The 19,491-nt window shown below is 40.1% G+C and overlaps 1 protein-coding gene across 2 annotated transcripts in view; it reads left to right on the forward strand.

The window, feature by feature from the left end:
- LOC140118891 (uncharacterized) overlaps positions 1 to 19,491 on the forward strand; it is a 36,098-nt gene that overhangs the window by 5,864 nt on the left and 10,743 nt on the right. Inside the window, exons 4-15 of one of the 2 annotated variants that reach the window (XM_072137318.1) lie at positions 593 to 649; positions 726 to 891; positions 1,194 to 1,318; positions 4,686 to 4,800; positions 10,138 to 10,323; positions 10,825 to 10,944; positions 11,115 to 11,256; positions 12,131 to 12,205; positions 12,830 to 13,015; positions 13,646 to 17,491; positions 17,798 to 17,959; positions 18,674 to 18,847. In XM_072137318.1, coding sequence (XP_071993419.1) covers positions 593 to 649; positions 726 to 891; positions 1,194 to 1,318; positions 4,686 to 4,800; positions 10,138 to 10,323; positions 10,825 to 10,944; positions 11,115 to 11,256; positions 12,131 to 12,205; positions 12,830 to 13,015; positions 13,646 to 17,491; positions 17,798 to 17,959; positions 18,674 to 18,847 — 5,354 coding nt within the window. Of the gene's footprint in view, positions 1 to 592; positions 650 to 725; positions 892 to 1,193; positions 1,319 to 4,685; positions 4,801 to 10,137; positions 10,324 to 10,824; positions 10,945 to 11,114; positions 11,257 to 12,130; positions 12,578 to 12,829; positions 13,016 to 13,645; positions 17,492 to 17,797; positions 17,960 to 18,673; positions 18,848 to 19,491 lie in introns of both variants that reach the window. The other variant, XM_072137317.1, reaches the window with a different exon arrangement.

The raw sequence follows: 19,491 nt of genomic DNA on the forward strand, positions 1-19,491 counted from the left end.
GGCTGGTTGCCTAATGTGACAAAACATCACGATTCTTAAATGTTAAATTCTTCTTCATGTTCTAAATCTTTTTTAACCTAGCAACAATGATGAAACACTATTGTTGTTGCCATGTAAACAATGACTGGTGGAGAAAGGAAAACCATGCTGAGGAAATTGTGCATTTGACAGTTAAAGGGGTTGTTTGCTTTACTTCAAGTTTTTTGTAATGTCGGGGGGTTAGGATATTGGGTAATTTACCAATATACATATATCAAAAGTTCTGGACTGCTCCTTTGAAATGTAAAGTAAAGTCCTCTAGTTCAGAAATGCCTGCCCATAAAATGGCTGCAGATGGTTGGTCATGTGATCCACATGGAAACCATATGGAACCGAGACTTGTAATAACACTTTTTTACTAAAGACTAAGGTTGTCTTGTGATAAGCGAAGTATCACTTCATGAATACCTCCATCTCTCTGTACACTACAGTATATAATGCAAAGTACGTATATTTACCAATAAAGAATATATTTTTTTATCTTACTTTAGAGATTGCTGTATTATTTGTTAAATTACATGAACAAAAAAAACCTACTGTGTCTTCTTTGTAGAAATAGTGACTTGAAAACACTAGTATCTCTTGGTGGATGGAGTTTTGGAACAAAACCGTAAGTAAAGAACTTTTAAGTACATCAAGATTTATGACTAATACAGGTTATACAAGTTACATTTGCTTTTCGGCAGTTTCATGTCAATGGTGTCAACATCAAAGAATCGTCAAACATTTATTGCATCAGCAATTGAGTTTCTCAGAAAGTATGATTTTGATGGATTGGATATTGACTGGGAGTATCCTGGCTCAAGAGGAAGTTTACCAAGGGACAAGCAACTGTTTACCATCCTGGTTCAGGTAACAATCTCAGTGCAACCATAAATAAGCCAATTGGCATGAGAATTATGCAGGCTTTATTTGCCTTCCACTGGATGAACATTTTTGGAAGGACCTTTATCAAACCTAATTTACTATGATACTATGGAAACAATTGTTTACAGCTGCTTGCTTATCTTTTTAATATACCGTTTTTAAATGGCCAGTGAAAAGTGAAGGAAGCCACATCTCCACATAAGGTGTTGTCTGGGTAATGGCTGGGAGAGATGGGTAGAAATAATTATTCTTTTCTGAATTAAAACTATGCTTGTACACTGTCACAGGAAATAAGAAGAGCATTTGAAAAAGAAGCGTTGACAACAAAAAGACCAAGACTCCTGCTGACTGCTGCAGTGGCTTCAAGCATCAACAATATACAATCTAGTTATCAGATACAACAAATTGCTGAGTAAGAAAATATATTCATTTTGCCCTATTATCTAGATATCTATAAATCTGTATAATACATGTATTTGCAATTTTATTACCAGTATGTCCTTGGACTACTTACCAGTATGTCCCTGGACTACTGTACATATTGGCATCATGTTAGTTGTTTTTTTAATTCAATTATTGTACATGAAACTTTACTTATTCTACATGAAACTTATTAGTCAACCCATATTTTTAAAGGAAAAAGAAAAATTAACAGGTTCAATATGCACATCTTCAGATTTTATGGCGCTGGGCTCTTACAAGTGTTTAATGAAAGGGGTCCTTCTGGCCTCCCCATCATTGTGGTGCTACTCTCCAGCAACAAAAGCATATAATGCTTTTGGCATTAATTCTCATAAATACAATTATTGCCAAATGAAATGGTTTTAATTTACTTCAATGTGTGTCATACACTCTAGTCATATGATAGTATCCAAATAACCCAATCAAAATATTATAAAATACATAAATTATAATAATAAAAGGATTAATGTGGAAATGTTGTAACATATGTTATTTATGTAACTTATTTAAAAAATGTTTACTTAAACATATTATACCCATTGCACTCACTTTGACTTGTACAAAAAGTTTAGCTCCCCAGTTTAGCGCCCCAGTTATTTAACCGCTTAACATCCGAGTGAGTTAGCGTTCAGTGTCTGATATACCGAACGCAGAGCCGATGCCGGTTCAGCTCAAGATCTGAGCCAAACCAGCATTGGAAAACACAGGGTGCCAGCTGTAACTAATAGCCGACACCCCAGTGTAACACCCAGTGCTTAACCTGTTAAATGCCGCGGTCAGCGCGCCATCAAACATGCCTTTTGCGGGTCTTTAACCCACGATCGCCCCCCCCCCAAACCATTTTTGTGGAGCGCCGATCGTTGCTGTGGCATCACTGGGGTTCGATCTGGACCCCCGTGTTGCCTGCAGGCATTGCCAGTAAGATGGCGTCTATGACGTCATCTTACTGGCACAGTGCCAGCCTATGCATCTACATAGGCTGACACTGCTAATACCCTGCAATATAGAGTATTATCATGAACAAGCAATCAGATGATTGCTTGTTCATGTCCCATGGTGGAAAAGGTGAAAAAGTAAAAAAAAAATGTTATTCAATAAAAAATAAAGAAAGAAAGAAATAAAAATGCCCCAAAGCCCCAAAACATATAAAGAGAAATATAACGCAAAAAAAAAGTCTAAATCATAACACAAACCACTCAAATATAGTATCACCGCGTCCGTAACAACCCGTAGAATAACAGTAAATAATTATTTAACCCGCACGATAAATGCCGTAAAATAAACCCTCCAAAAATTATGATTTTTACCTATTCAATCCCACAAAAAATGCAATAAAAAGTGATCAAAAAACATATGTAGTCCAAAATGATACTGGTGCAAAGTACAACATGTCCCGCAAAAAACAAACCATCAACCGGCTCCGTAGCCAAAAAAGTAACAATGCCAATTGGAATATGGCAATACAAAAATGATAGATTTTTCCCCACATTAGGGTTTTATTTGACAAATTTAGTAAAACATAAGCCTAAATATTCATGTCTGGTATCCACGTAATCGTATCGACCCGTAAAATAAAGATGACATGATTATTAGGCTAAACGGTGAACACCAAAAAAAAAGTAAAAAATCCAGTACAGAATTGATGCTTTTCTACTCATGCCCTCAAAAAAAAGTTCCTAAATTTTCAACAATAGGGGATACTAACCCCAAAATGGTAATAGTGGGAAAAGCATCCCGCAAAAAATGCTGTCACATGGCCCCAATAACGAAATCACCTCCATTTTGATTAAATTACAACGAAGATCTCGTGGGGTTAACAATCTTCGTAAATGCTGTTTCTGATAGCTTGAGCGGTGCAGATTTGAAAATGGGCTGATTATATAGGGGGTTTTGACGCTAAATATGTAAAATTTCATTCAAAACTGTATTTATCCACAAAGTAGTCGAATCTGAAAATCCGGAAAAGCGATGTAAGCCGCGTGACATCAAAATAAATTATCCAGACATTTCAAAAATTATGATAATGTAAAGTAGACAAATGGGAAATGTTATTCAGCAATTTTTTTAGGTGGTAAATCTATCTGCCTGAAAAGGCAATGATTTCGAATTTCGAAAATGGCAAATTTTTTTTCTTTTTTTTAAATAAAACTTATCAGCGAAAATTTACCACTAAAATGAAGTACAACATGTGGGGAAAAAACTATCTCAAAATCGTTTAGATAAGCAACAGTGTTCAAAAGTTAACCATATAAAGCATGCGCGCGACCACTTCATATTCAGGCGCACAAAGTGGTTGCGCGCATGGTGCGCCAATCGCGGACCACGGTGCAGTGAAGGTACTTGTATATAAAGATTACTAAAGCGTTTAAATGCTTTACAACGGTTTAAAAACATAACGAAAATAAGCGCCGGCACCAGCTCACCCTGAGCTGTTGCACAGCATTTGCTGCTTATAAACACCATCGGAATTGGTGGGTTTCCTTTAATCATGGTGCAGGTAGGATGCTTCAGGCATTGTTGATAGGTCAAGAGTGGCTTCAAACATGAAATGTAACACTTGTAGTCCATGTTCTGGATATGTCTGTGTGGTTACTCGTGCACCTTTTTTCTACCACGTTTTCCTTCAACTCAACGTTCTTTAATATCCTTTAATACAGCAGTTTTCCCCACAATTGTGTAGCCTACTGAACCAGACTTAATGACAGTGGCATAACCAGGAGAGACAGGGTCCCCTAGCAGGCTACTGCATGGGGCCCACCTTTGCACTTAAAAAATATACATGTTGGTATACTCACACATGCGACTTACAATCACATATAAATACACTCATGTGCATATACACATACATACAGTACCATATGCAACATACTCACAAACAGTGTATACAGACACCATATACACATCACAGATACTGCATATATACATCAAAGTACATGTTATATACATATTATGCTGGACAATGTGCAGTACAGTATAGATATAATGGTGCACATCCTCCATTCTTTATTGTGTCAAATCAGTTGACGGGGCCCCCTGACACTGCGGGCCCCATAGCGGCTGCTATGGCTGCTACCACTGTAGTTACGCCCCTGCTTAAGGACCTTTTACATTTTAGGAAGGTGTTTTGCAGGTGCAGTTGTAGAAGTAAATGACTTTTGGGTTTCCCTTCATCAACAATAACAAAATTAAACACTTGAAAAGTTTAATTTTAATAGCTCTATATAATATTGTATATGAGTTTGAATTAAATTACCGTACTGAAAAAGAACGTTTTCTGAAATTCTAATTGTTCAGTGGTCAAATTCTTCATCTTACAGAGCCCTGGATTTTATCAACATTATGACTTATGACTTGCATGGCTCTTGGGAAGGATATACTGGAGAAAATAGTCCACTATTTGGCAATTCCAGAGAATCAAGAACCCTAAATATTGTAAGTATAACAAATATGACATTATAGTTCCAAGTTTTATTTTATTTCAATATTTAAATGGTGTTTTGGGTGAATTCTTTCCTTAGCTAGAAAATGAGACAGAAAATGTCTGTGCTAGTGCAGACCAGGAATGTAGGAATGCACAGTGACAACTGCAAATGTGTCCTCAGCAATTTCTGTCCTCAGTGAATAGAGTGGGAGGACCCATGCTGGTCCTGCCACTGCATTCATTAGTGAGACAGTGTTTGCTATTAGTTCCGGCAGAAAGGGTAAAAGTGGATTAATCTTCCAGGATTTTAGCTGGACTTGGAGTGCTGGGTTAGTCTTCTCAAACTGATCAAACAGCTCCCATACCCCGCTAAAATATCTATCCAGAAGCCTGCTCACATAACAATAACGGCACATGCCTTCTACTTTCTTCCTTAAAGGAGTTTTCCCCTAAAATTTCAATACCGGAGTGATATTAACACAATAAAGTGTCGAGACCTAAAAACACAGGAAAGTCACCAATGGAGTGTAATGATTCAGCTAGAACTGGTCTCCCAGGTAGCCAGACTAGTAACCGATTCAGGACAAATATAGTGGTGTACCTGCAAAGTGCAGTAACTCAAAATTGAGTAGGGCAGATCGCGGTGGGAGATGTGCATGTGCTGTGACTATCGCTCCACAATAGATTCTGGACCACTGAAAATGCTAGTCACTGTAGCTGTTATATGTCAATTAATAAACGCATAAACAATCCTGCATAGGGCCAGGTACAGTGGTCTAGATGACATGCACAGGTAACATAGCCTGGAAAACACGTCTTGAATTGAAGTGTCGACCCACAGGGACAGTAGGTAGCTACAGTGGTTTGATATAGCATGCATCAACTTGTGGCCCACTTGTGGTGTCAGCAGAGGTGTAAAAGATGCAGTCAAAGATACAGCCGTCAGCAGGTCAGGCGATCAGATTGTCAGCCTTGACAGCACACTTTTCTGGAGTCACACACACAGATTGTTAGATTGTTAGATTTTAGTTTTGTACTCCTACTGCAACACACGCACACCCCACCCCCTCCTAGTCTGCCCACGATTCTAGTCTAAAGTACTCAGAGTCATACACATTGTCGGTGGATCCTGCTATTTAAAACTTATTGCCAGAAGCCCCCCAACATGTTTTGCCGTTCTCACACGGCTTAATCAGGGGATATGGGCTTAGCTCAAAGATTATCATGGTACAGATTTATATACACTTGCATCTGGCTTCTGTACATTTTACTAACACACTGACACATAGAAAGAGAGATGAGACAGATCACAGATGAGATGATGAGATCCATTAGATGCCTATTACACACTGTCAGCCCTGCTACATCTCTCCTATTCCACAACACACTAGATCTCCTGTTCCATCCTGCTGTGTTTCCCCAGATAAATAACTTATCTGTCTGTAGCTTGTAGTTCTCTCCATGCTGCTGCTGCCGGCAGGAACTCATTGGGGCTCATTTACTAAGGGTTCTGAGGCTGCACTTTGGTTGGATAGTCTGATGACTTCCAATCCGCGCTGAATTTGGCAGAGGATTTTGGCGCAGGTGATTGGATTTTGACGCATTGGCGCTTTCATGCGACACAAAATGGAGGGGGGGCGGGCACCATCTACGTGAATCGCAGCAGAGTTCATACTCATCGGACATTCCGGATCGGGAATTGCACAGGGACCGGGTAAGTAAATGTGCCCCATTGTCTGTGTCTCAGTGTGCATCAGTGAGTGAGCTCCATCCTGGACTGTAGGGGAAAGGGGGGCTAGATTGCAGGGAGAGAGAAACTCAGCAGCATGGCAGTTATACAGAAATCCAAGATGGCGTCCCCGACGCTAAGTCAGAAGTTACAGGGTCGTGTCTAGGGGAAACTTAAATTGGACTTATATCTGTGAAATGCTGTATTTTTGTGAATTAGAGAATGTGTTATTCTCTAAGGGACCTTTTCCCTTTGTTATTTTTTATGACCTTGTAAGGACATATAAAGCATTTAAAACACCCAACATATACACTCACCGGCCACTTTATTAGGTACACCTGTACAACTGCTAGTTAACACTTAATTTCTAATCAGCCAATCACATGGCAGCAACTCAGTGCATTTAGGCATGTAGACATGGTCAAGACAATCTCCTGCAGTTCAAACCGAGCATCAGTATGGGGAAGAAAGGTGATCTGAGTGCCTTTGAACGTGGCATGGTTGTTGGTGCCAGAAGGGCTGGTCTGAGTATTTCAGAAACTGCTGATCTACTGGGATTTTCACGCACAACCATCTCTAGGGTTTACAGAGAATGGTCCGAAAAAGAAAAAACATCCAGTGAGCGGCAGTTCTTTGGGCGGAAATGCCTTGTTAATGCCAGAGGTCAGAGGAGAATGGGCAGACTGGTTTGAGCTGATAGAAAGGCAACAATAACTCAAATTGCTACCCGTTACAACCAAGGTAGGCAGAAGAGCATCTCTGAATGCACAGTACGTCGAACTTTGAGGCAGATGGGCTACAGCAGCAGAAGTCCACACCGGGTGCCACTCCTTTCATCTAAGAACAGGAAACTGAGGCTACAATTTGCACAAGCTCATCGAAATTTGACAGTAGAAGAAAAACGTTGTCTGGTCTGATGAGCCTCGATTTCTGCTGCGACATTCGGATGGTAGGGTCAGAATTTGGCGTTCCATGAAAGCATGGATCCATCCTGCCTTGTATCAACGGTTCAGGCTGGTGGTGGGCCCCTTGGTACCAAATGAGCATCGTTGCAATGCCACAGCCTACCTGAGTATTGTTGCTGACCATGTCCATCCCTTTATGACCACAATGTACCCAACATCTGATGGCTACTTTTAGCAGGATAATGCGCCATGTCATAAAGCTGGAATCATCTCAGACTGGTTTCTTGAACATGACAATGAGTTCACTGTACTCAAATGGCCTCCACAGTCACCAGATGTCAATCCAATAGAGCATCTTTGGGATGTGGTTCGGATCATGGATGTGCAGCCGACAAATATGCGGCAACTGTGTGATGCCATCATGTCAATATGGACCAAAATCTCTGAGGAATGCTTCCAGCACCTTGTTGAATCTATGCCACGAAGAATTGAGGCAGTTCTGAAGGCAAAAGGGGGTCCAACCCGTTACTAGCATGGTGTACCTAATAAAGTGGCCGGTGAGTGTATCTATATGTATACTTTTAAAAATAGGCAGAAAAGAGCTTAAGAAAATTTTGGCCAGTTCCGCTGAAACATGAGGTGAAATACACTCACCGGCCACTTTATTAGGTACACCATGCTAGTAACGGGTTGGACCCCCTTTTGCCTTCAGAACTGCCTCAATTCTTCGTGGCATGGATTCAACAAGGTACTGGAAGCATTCCTCAGAGATTTTGGTCCATATTGACATGATGGCATCACACAGTTGCCGCAGATTTGTCGGCTGCACATCCATGATGCGAGTCTCCCGTTCCACCACATCCCAAAGATGCTCTATTGGATTGAGATCTGGTGACTGTGGAGGCCATTTGAGTACAGTGAACTCATTGTCATGTTCAAGAAACCAGTCTGAGATGATTCCAGCTTTATGACATGGCGCATTATCCTGCTGAAAGTAGCCATCAGATGTTGGGTACATTGTGGTCATAAAGGGATGGACATGGTCAGCAACAGTACTGTAGTAGCCTCAGTTTCCTGTTCTTAGCTGAAAGGAGTGGCACCTGGTGTGGACTTCTGCTGCTGTAGCCCATCTGCCTCAAAGTTCGACGTACTGTGCGTTCAGAGATGCTCTTCTGCCTACCTTGGTTGTAACGGGTGGCGATTTGAGTCACTGTTGCCTTTCTATCAGCTCGAACCAGTCTGCCCATTCTCCTCTGACCTCTGGCATCAACAAGGCATTTCCGCCCACAGAGCTGCCGCTCACTGGATGTTTTTTCTTTTTCGGACCATTCTCTGTAAACCCTAGAAATGGTTGTGCGTGAAAATCCCAGTAGATCAGCAGTTTCTGAAATACTCAGACCAGCCCTTCTGGAACCAACAACCATGCCACGTTCAAAGGCACTCAAATCACCTTTCTTCCCCATACTGATGCTCGGTTTGAACTGCAGGAGATTGTCTTGACCATGTCTACATGCCTAAATGCACTGAGTTGCCGCCATGTGATTGACTGATTAGAAATTAAGTGTTAACCAGCAGTTGGACAGGTGTACCTAATAATGTGGCCGGTGGCCTCTGCTGTTTGCTCGGGGAGGGCTGCCTAGGCTGAAGGTTTTGTGATAGCACCAGCTTTTTATATATATATATAGAGAGAGAGAGAGAGAGAGAGAGAGAGAGAGAGAGAGAGCTATAAATAGAAAACTCTGCCATATATCCTCATATTGTTAAATATCATAATAAAGAACAGCATAAAACAGTAGGGGAAATTTCTTAAGACTGACATTTTAAACAAGATTTTAGCTTTACCTTGTCGGTTTTCTGGTGGAGACTATAGAAAATACAGTAGACCATAGAGTTCACACCCCCTGCACTCCCTGCCACGCTTCACTACCCACCCTGTTACGCCCAAAGTTTTGTGCAGGTTAGAATATCTAAAAGTGGCATGTATGAGGATTTTTACATGCCCTCTCCATTAGAAATCTGACAGAGAAGGCATAGTAGGCAGGATTACTTAATTACAATGCAGCAGTAACCCAATAACCTTTTCAGTTGTTTACTTTTGTATATATTTTTTTTTATGCTTTATATATAAATACATTATATATACATCTACATAGTACCCTGTTTACCAGACACTTTACATTTTTACATATTATATATCAGAGAAACTATCACACCAGAGGGAATTCATTTATAATGGTCATTTTAAGTTCATGTGACAATTTTGAAGAATTTGACCATGCATTACAATTTTATTTTCACTGTTTGTAACTATAACATCAACTAAATCTAAAAACAAAATAGAGAATCTTTTGGAAACTTTTTTCTTTTTAAATGTTTGAAGTGAAAAACTGAAACTGGAAACGTGATTTCTCCTGAAAAGGTTAAATGCTACATAATGTCTGTTGTAGATGTTAAGTATTAGTCTACTGTTAATGCTGCAGTCTTGTCCTCAGTCTAGTGTTAATGCATTCAGTCTCGACTGTTGTGTGAACATTACAGTCTAATGGGAACACTGTGGTCAGTTTACTGTCTGCTATACAGTAGGAGATTGATCTGTAATCTACTGTCAATGCTGCCTTCAGTTCAAAGTGCAACTGGGCAATTTCATATTACAGTATGTGTATATGGTAAACTTTCCCTTTTTATAACTTTGAAATTAAAATATCACATTCCAGGAATTTGTGATGAACTACTGGAAGATCCATGGAGCACCAGCTTCAAAACTCATTATTGGGTTTCCAACTTATGGACGCACCTTCCTACTAAAGAATCCATCTGATACTGCTATGGGTGCTAAAACTGTAGGGCCTGGACCTGCAGGTCCATATACCAATCAAGCTGGTATTTGGGCTTACTATGAGGTATGATGCTTTTCCTTAACTTGTATTTCTCTCACTTGTATGTATACTGATTACATATAGAACTTATATATGCTGGTTCTGAGTCGAGACTCTGAGAACCAAGCCATACAGCCTTGTCATGCAGGCTCTGTTAGAAGCTTTATGTACAAGTCAACAGTGTCTGATAAAGTGTGTCACATGCGCCTGGTAGGAAAATCTGCCATATATCCTCATGTTATTAAATATAATAGTAAAGTATAGCAGAAGACAGTAGGGGAAATTTCTTAAGACTGACATTTTAAATAAGATTTTAGCTTAAACAAGTTTTGTGCAGGTTAGAATATCTAAAACTTGCAGGTATGAGGATTTTGTACATGCCTTCTCCATTAGAAAATTGACAGAGAAGGCATAGTAGGCAGGATTACTTGATTACAATGCAGGAGTAACTAAAGAACTTTTTCAGTTGCTTACTTTGTGTATTTTTTGCTTTATGCTTTTTTTTAAATATATTTTCTTTGCCAGATTTGTATGTTTCTGAAAAATGGAGCCACAAGTGAATGGTCATTTGGAGAATACGTTCCTTTTGCTTTCAAGGGCAAAGACTGGGTGGGATATGATAATATGGACAGCTTCCAACTTAAGGTATATGAAATGCTTGAATTAGTTACATATATTTTGTTCATGTTCCAGCTTGTAATCTATAACAATAAGCTTCTGAATTCTTCTAATTTCATTTTCTACTAACTAATAAACTATTATCCATTTATTAATCATCATTAAAGGTGTCACCATGTAGTTTTATTAAATTTTAGGCAGAGTGGTTAATCCAGAATAGTTTTGGTGGCGCTATGGTGTGGTCTATTGATATGGATGACTTCACTGGTACCTTCTGTAACCAGGGTAAATACCCTTTGCTTTCAACATTGCACAGCACCCTTGGCATCCACTCAATGGGTAAGTAATTTCTATAGCAAAATAACTAATACATATAATACATTTTTGACTACTCACCTATAGCTCAATGCAGTATAGATAGATAGATAGTTGAGTAGGAGATGCAATAATAATTCCTTTTTATTATTGGTCCAATCTAAACCAACTTAATAATAACAAAATAGAAGACAAACTTGATGCTAAAGCATATTTTCCATTATTAACTTACTTACAGACTATGTTGCTAGATCTCAGTACATACTGGAAAGTAACAACAATATATATGATAAGATTCAGTACCCACCTAGGTTAATTAAACGTTTCTTCTACATGTCCTGAGAAATTATCATTAAATCTGGGTGTATACATTTTTATACCCTTGCCTTTGTATACCATGCAAAAGTAAAATGTAGTTTATTACAAACAATACTTATGAAGCCTATAACTATGTATGGGGTTTTGGTTATCTGGGGGGCTATAAAACAATAAACCCTCTCCTGCGGTCCTACTGTTAAGTTGCAGTGCCACATATCACTGCAAAGTCTCTGTTTATTTACAGAGGCCAATGGCGACCTTACATCTACAGCAGCGCACCTGCTACAGCCTGAACTTCGGTTGTAGCATGTCACTGCAACCTCTCTATACACATAGAGAACAGCGGTGACGGGAAACACTGCAGGTGAACAGGAGCGGCAGAAGAGTGGAACATAAGAGGTTTATCGTTTTTATAGCCAGCCCGGCCTTATATATATATATTTTTTTTAATTCCCGGCCAGCCCCTTTAAACTTAGCCTGACTGTCAGCAAAAGATCAGTTATACATACTACTACAATTTATTCACACTGAAGGTATGTCTGTTGAGCAAGAAGTGACATGTAAACTATTTATCTAACAGGTTGCAACACTTCACCAAAAGCGCCTTCAGCAAACCCACATGGAACCAGCAGTCATGAAAAGAGTAGTGATTCTGGTAGGCACTCAAAAATCAGTGATTCTCACAACCATAGCAGCAACAGTAAGGACCTTCCAAAAAACAGTGATACCGGAGGTGGACATTCTGACAATCCAAAAATCAATAACAATCCAAGTAGTCATTCTAATGGGAATCCCAAGAGCACTCATTCTACAGACCACACAAAGAACACTAAAGCTGATGATAATTCAAAGGGCAGTGAAAGCCATTCTTCTAAAACTTCTGGAAGCAATGGATTCTGTGTAGGAAAAAAAAGTGGTTTGTATCCTGTTGCAGGGGAAAAAAATGCCTTTTGGAACTGCTGGAAAGGTCTCACCTATCATCAAGTTTGTCCTGATAGTTTGGTTTTCAGTATGAGCTGTCAATGTTGTAAGTAATTGTTTTAATAATATTAATAATTTAAAAAAAAAAAAGATTTGTGTAGCGTATCTCTAGTCCTCCGATATGAGCAATAAATTGAGTATTAACGTATACTGGTATATTTTACACATGACAGGGGGCAACCTTTATATTTCATTGTGTGTTAGCGCTCTCTCTCTCTCTCTGTATATATATATATATATATATATATATATATATATATATATATATATATATGAATTGTTTATTATTACTTTACAGGCATTAATTCTGCTCCCTCAACTAAGGGCAGAAGCAGTTCAGATGAAAACAGCTTCTGTGTTGGAAAAGCAAATGGCCTTTACCCAGTGGCAGGGAATGAAAGTGCTTTTTGGAACTGCTGGAAAGGACTCACCTACCAGCAAGATTGTCCCACTGGCCTAATTTTTGATCAGAGCTGTCAGTGCTGTGAGTGACTTTTATGTACATTGCTGCACAATTACATTGACCTGCTAGGCAATAATCACAATATAAACAAAAGCAGAGTCTTCTCATATTATTTGGCACCCGAGTCTTCTAATATAATGAGATTAAATAAATATACAATTGTATAATAATATATTGTAAGTTGAGGCTGTTCTAACATTGCCATGGACAGAGATTCTTTACTGAAACAGCAGTGAGAATATGGCTGATAATTTGTACATCTACAAAGGGGTCTGGATGACTTTCTTGAAAACAAAAATATCACATGAGAACAAAAACATTGTAAAATTGATATTGATCCTGGGAGTTATTCTAACTGCATTATTGGGGTAAGAAAAATTTTTCCTATCCCCTCAATCAGAGGGGATTATTCAAGATTATTCAACATTGCCTTCTATAAAGTTATGATGAAATTAAACATTGTTTACATCTTTCATGACTTTTTGCTCTCTTGCCAGCTTTTTACTTTGTGAATGGTGTTGTTCCATTTTTTTGATCAAAGATTGTAATTATTGTATGTGTTTAGGAATGGTATTTGCACAGTTCTAAAGCAATAATGTTTTTTTCTCTTAAAGAGGCAATTATTATATTCCTTTCTCAAATGTTTACCAGGTTCTCCTCTCCATCATCATGAGATTCATTCATCAGAAAGTAACCCTAAGAGTGATCCTTCTGGTAGCAGCTCCAAAACCAATCACCCAAAAATCATACCCTCCCAAAACACTCCAAGCAACAGCCCCAGGAATGGTCACCATGAAACGATTCCCTCCCATAACAGTCCAAGCAGCAACACTAAACCCCCTCAACCTGAGAACATTCCTTCTCATAGCAACCCTAAGATCAGCCCTTCTGGTAATATTCCCAAGACCATTCATCATGAAAGCATTTCCTCTCATAACATCCCAAACAGTAACCCTAGGACCACTCACCATGAAAAAATTCCCTCTCATAAGATTATTCCCTCTGGCAACATTCCAAAGACCATTCATCATGAAAGCATTCCCTCACATAGCAACCCAAGTAGTAACCACAAAACCACTCACCACGAGAACATCCCCTCTCATAACATCCCGAGCAGTAACAAAAAACCTACTCAACATGATAACATTCCCTCGCATAGCAAACCTAAGAATATTCCCTCGGGCAGTATCCCCAAAACAATGCATCATATGAATATTCCCTCTCATAGCAGCTCTAAAACTAATTCCTCTGGCAATATTCCCAAGACCACTCATCATGAGAGCATTCCCTCTCATAACATCCCAAGCAGTAACCATAAGACCACTCACCATGAAAAAATCCCCTCTCATAGCAGCCCCAAAACTAATCCCTCTGGCAATATTCCCAAGACCACTCATCATGACAGCATTCCCTCTCATAACATCCCAAGCAGCAACACAAAACCTACTCAACCTGAGAAGATTCCATCTCATACCAGCCCCAAGACCATACCCTCTGACAATATCCCAAAGAGTGTCCATCATGAGAACATTACATCTCATGGAAGCCCAAAAACTAATCCCTCTGGCAATAATCCTAAAATCAATCATCATGAGACCATTCCCTCTCATACCATCCCAAGCAGTAACAAAAAGCCAACTCAACATGCGAACATTCCCTCTCATGACAGCCCTAAGAACAAGGCCTCTGGCAACAATCCCAAGACCACTCATCATGAGAGCATTCCCGCACATAACATCCCAAGCAGTAACCCTAGGACTACGCCCCATGAAAAAATCCCCTCTCATAAGATAATTCACTCTGGCAACATCCCAAAGACCATTCATCATGAGAACATTCCCTCACATAACATTCCAAGCAGTAACAAGAAACCTACTCAACATGAGAATATTCCCTCTCATAGCAAACCTAAGAACATTCCCTCGGGCAGTATCCCCAAGACAATGCATCATATGAATACTCCCTCTCATAGCAGCCCCAAAACAAATCCCTCTGGCAATAATCCCAAGACCACTCATCATGAGAGCATTCCCTCTCATAAGATTATTCCCTCTGGCAACATTCCAAAGACCATTCATCATGAAAGCATTCCCTCACATAGCAACCCAAGTAGTAACCCCAAAACCACTCACCACAAGAACATCCCTTCTCATAACATCCCAAGCAGTAGCAAAAAACCTACTCAACATGATAACATTCCCTCACATAGCAAACCTAAGAACATTCCCTCGGGCAGTATCCCCAAGACAATGCATCATATGAATACTCCCTCTCATAGCAGCCCCAAAACAAATCCCTCTGGCAATATTCCCAAGACCACTCATCATGACAGCATTCCCTCTCATAACATCCCAAGCAGTAACCATAAGACCACTCACCATGAAAAAATCCCTTCTCATAGTAGCCCTAAGATAATTCCTTCTGGCAACATTCCCAAGACCATTCATCATGAGAGAATTCCCTCACATAACAGCCCAAGCAGCAACACAAAACCTACTCAACCTGAGAAGATTCCATCTCATACCAGCTCCAAGACCATACCCTCTGACAATATCCCAAAGAGTGTCCATCATGAGAACATTCCATCTCATGGAAGCCCAAAAACTAATCCCTCTGGCAATAATCCTAAAATCAATCATCATGAGACCATTCCCTCTCATACCATCCCAAGCAGTAACAAAAAGCCTACTCAACATGTGAACATTCCCTCTCATGACAGCCCTAAGAACAAAGCCTCTGGCAACAATCCCAAGACCACTCATCATGAGAGCATTCCCGCACATAACATCCCAAGCAGTAACCCTAGGACTACTCACCATGAAAAAATCCCCTCTCATAAGATAATTCCCTCTGGCAACATTCCAAAGACCATTCATCATGAGAGCATTCCCTCACATAACATTCCAAGCAGTAACAAGAAACCTACTCAACATGAGAATATTCCCTCTCATAGCAAACCTAAGAACATTCCCTCCAGTAGTATCCCCAAGATAACGCATCATATGAATACTCCCTCTCATAGCAGCCCCAAAACAAATCCCTCTGGCAGTAATCCCAAGACCACTCATCATGAGAGTATTCCCTCTCATAAGATTATTCCCTCTGGCAACATTCCAAAGACCATTCATCATGAAAGCATTCCCTCACGTAGCAGCCCAAGTAGTAACCCCAAAACCACTCACCACGAGAACATCCCCTCTCATAACATCCCAAGCAGTAGCAAAAAACCTACTCAACATGATAACATTCCCTCGCATAGCAAACCTAAGAACATTCCCTCGGGCAGTATCCCCAAGACAATGCATCATATGAATACTCCCTCTCATAGCAGCCCCAAAACAAATCCCTCTGGCAATAATCCCAAGACCACTCATCATGAGAGCATTCCCTCTCATAAGATTATTCCCTCTGGCAACATTCCAAAGACCATTCATCATGAAAGCATTCCCTCACATAACATTCCAAGTAGTAACCCCAAAACCATTCACCACGACAACATCCCCTCTCATAACATTCCAAGCAGTAACAAGAAACCTACTCAACATGATAACATTCCCTCGCATAGCAAACCTAAGGACATTCCCTCCGGTAGTATCCCCAAGATAACACATCATATGAATACTCCCTCTCATAGCAGCCCCAAAACTAATCCCTCTGGCAATATTCCCAAGACCACTCATCATGAGAGCATTCCATCTCATAACATCCCAAGCAGTAACCCTAAGACCACTGACCATAAAAAAAAAATCCCCTCTCGGAGTAGCCCTAAGATAATTCCTTCTGGCAACATTCCCAAGACCATTCATCATGAGAGAATTCCATCACATAACAGTCCAAGCAGCAACAGAAAACCTACTCAACCTGAGAACATTCCATTGCATAAGACTATACCCTCTGACAATATCCCCAAGAGTGTCCATCATGAAAACATTCCATCTCATAGCATCCCAAGCAGTAACCCTAGGACTATTCACCATGAAAAAATCCCTTCTCATAGTATCCCTAAGATTATTCCCTCTAGCAACATTCCAAAAACCATTCATCATGAGAGCATTTCCTCACATTATAGCCCAAGCAGTAACCCCAAGACCACCCACCACAAGAACATTCCCTCTCATAACATCCCAAGTAGCAACACAAAGCCTACTCAACATGAGAACATACCCTCTCATACTAGCCCTGAGCAGAATCCCTCTAGTAGCAGCCCTAAGCCTAGTCATCCTAAGATCATTCATTCTGAAGGAAAGCCTAAGACCAGTGCCTCAGGAACCAGCCCAAAGACCAGCCACTCAGAGAATATTCCTTCTCATAGCCATCCAAATAGCAAACCCAAGGTCAATCACCCTGGAAGCGTACCAACTAAGAGTGTCCCTCCTGGCAACAACCATGAAACAAATCACCCAAAGAATATTCCCACTCACCCTCAAGGCATTCCCACTCACAAAATCCATGAAAACAGTCCTTCAGGGAGCAGCCACTCACATACTCAACACAAAGGTAAGTTTCACTGTGAAAGAGCTAACTTATAATTTGCTTGCCTTAATAGACTCATTATTGTACCTAGTGATGTAGTGATACAGTGTGCATAATAGGCAGATGTAATGCTAAAAAGATAATCTGATTTGAGAGCTATAGTATAAATTCTATTAATTATTACTAACGATACACAACTTTTAATTGTAAAATATTTTATGATACCGTATTTTGATGTTGAGAGCCAAATCCCTAAATACAACTATAGAGTTCATCAGCAATGTACAGTAAACTTTGTTCTCTACCTCAATATTATTTTTTGTTTTTAAGACAACCCACCGGCTAAAACTGACAAAGAATTCTGTGCTGGGAGAGCCAGTGGCCTGTATCCTGTTGCTGGTGATAAAAATGCTTTCTGGCACTGCTCAGATGGAATCACCTATAAACAATTTTGTCCTGTTAGCCTTGTCTTCGATGTGACTTGTGAATGTTGTAAGTGTTTGTGGTTAAAGATAAATGAAATTTGAACTTCAAAATCTACATCTATGCTCCAGTTTTCAGTGTGACTTTGCACTGATAAGAACGTGCAAACCGCTTGTATTAATGAAGTGTTTGCACCAGTTTTGTGTGGCGGCTGCACTGCGTCCAACGCGCCACAAAACTCTGCACCTAAAAGGGAGTTCCAATGCAATTTAGACCGTGCACCACATTTATTATAAGCGACTTGACAATTGTGTTGCACGCTATATGTCAAAGGTGCACCAAAAAAAAGTTGGTGCAGACTTCCCGAGCAGTGCAGGGTGCGCTAGATAATTGAAGACCGCACACCAGTATTCAATAATCCTACACATCAGTGAGGCAAAGTGCACATACAAGTACAGACTGCACTACTTTTGCCTTCAGTTGTCTGTTTTTTAAAAACTTTTTGAAATAAGTTTTCTTCATTTTAGATGATTTTTTTTATATTGGGGCTCATTTACTAAGGGACCGTCGGATGCATTTTCGACAGGTTTCCGTCGTTTTCCGTTTAGCACCGAATTGCCCCGGGATTTTGGCGCACGTGACCGGATTTTGCCGCATGGGCGCCGGCTTGCACGAGTCAGAAAGTATTAAAGTGTAAAAATGTGTTCAAGATGAATTTATTATAAGAAAAAGCTCTTAAAGTTCATTGATGTGTTTAATTTATTTTCTGCTTTTATGTTTTAGGTAATTATCCTTCTGAACCACCAGCTAAGAAGCAGAAGCAATTCTGTACTAATCGCGCAAGCGGACTGTACCCAGTAGCTGGTGATAAAAATGCATTCTGGAACTGCGCTAATGGAATAACCTACAAACAATACTGCCAAACTGGCCTTGTATTTGAGGAAAGTTGTCAGTGCTGTAAGTAACAAAATTCTCTCTTACTGCTACTGCACTAAGTATACACATTGGGGCACATTTACTTACCCGTCCAAGTCGTGATCCCCCATCCGGACTCTCTGACAATGATGCACTGTGCCATGTAGATCCTGCGCCCGATATCATGCATGTGTCGCTCCCCGCTCAGGTCCGCCGGAGTTCACCTTCTTCTTCCTGGTGCATGTAAGTGCTTGGCTTGCAACACAAACTTAAATGTTAAATCCCGCAACAAATTCCAGTTTTGTATCCTCCAGTGGGGGGTAAGCTAAGTTTTTTTTTCTTCTACTAACCATGGGGAGTACTTAGTGTATGCAAAGGATTTACATAGCCTCATTACAACACATACATGTATGTCATACACATAAACATATATATGTAATACATCCATATACAAATATGTACCGTATGTTTTGGACTATAAGAAACACTTTTTAGCAAGAAAAAATCTTGCTAAAAAGTGCCTGCGTCTTATAGAATGAAGATCAGGAGGATCCAGCACTGCCAGACCGCTGTAATGGAGATCGGATGATGCCCTGACATTGCGCTTCATCTGATCGCCCAGAGAGGAGAGCCTCCGCACTGCTCTCTCCCTTTGCACACAGGACCTGTGGTGATGTCAGAATCAT

Source organism: Engystomops pustulosus, chromosome 2, assembly GCF_040894005.1.
Source record: "Engystomops pustulosus chromosome 2, aEngPut4.maternal, whole genome shotgun sequence".
Classification (NCBI taxonomy): Eukaryota; Metazoa; Chordata; class Amphibia; order Anura; family Leptodactylidae; genus Engystomops; species Engystomops pustulosus.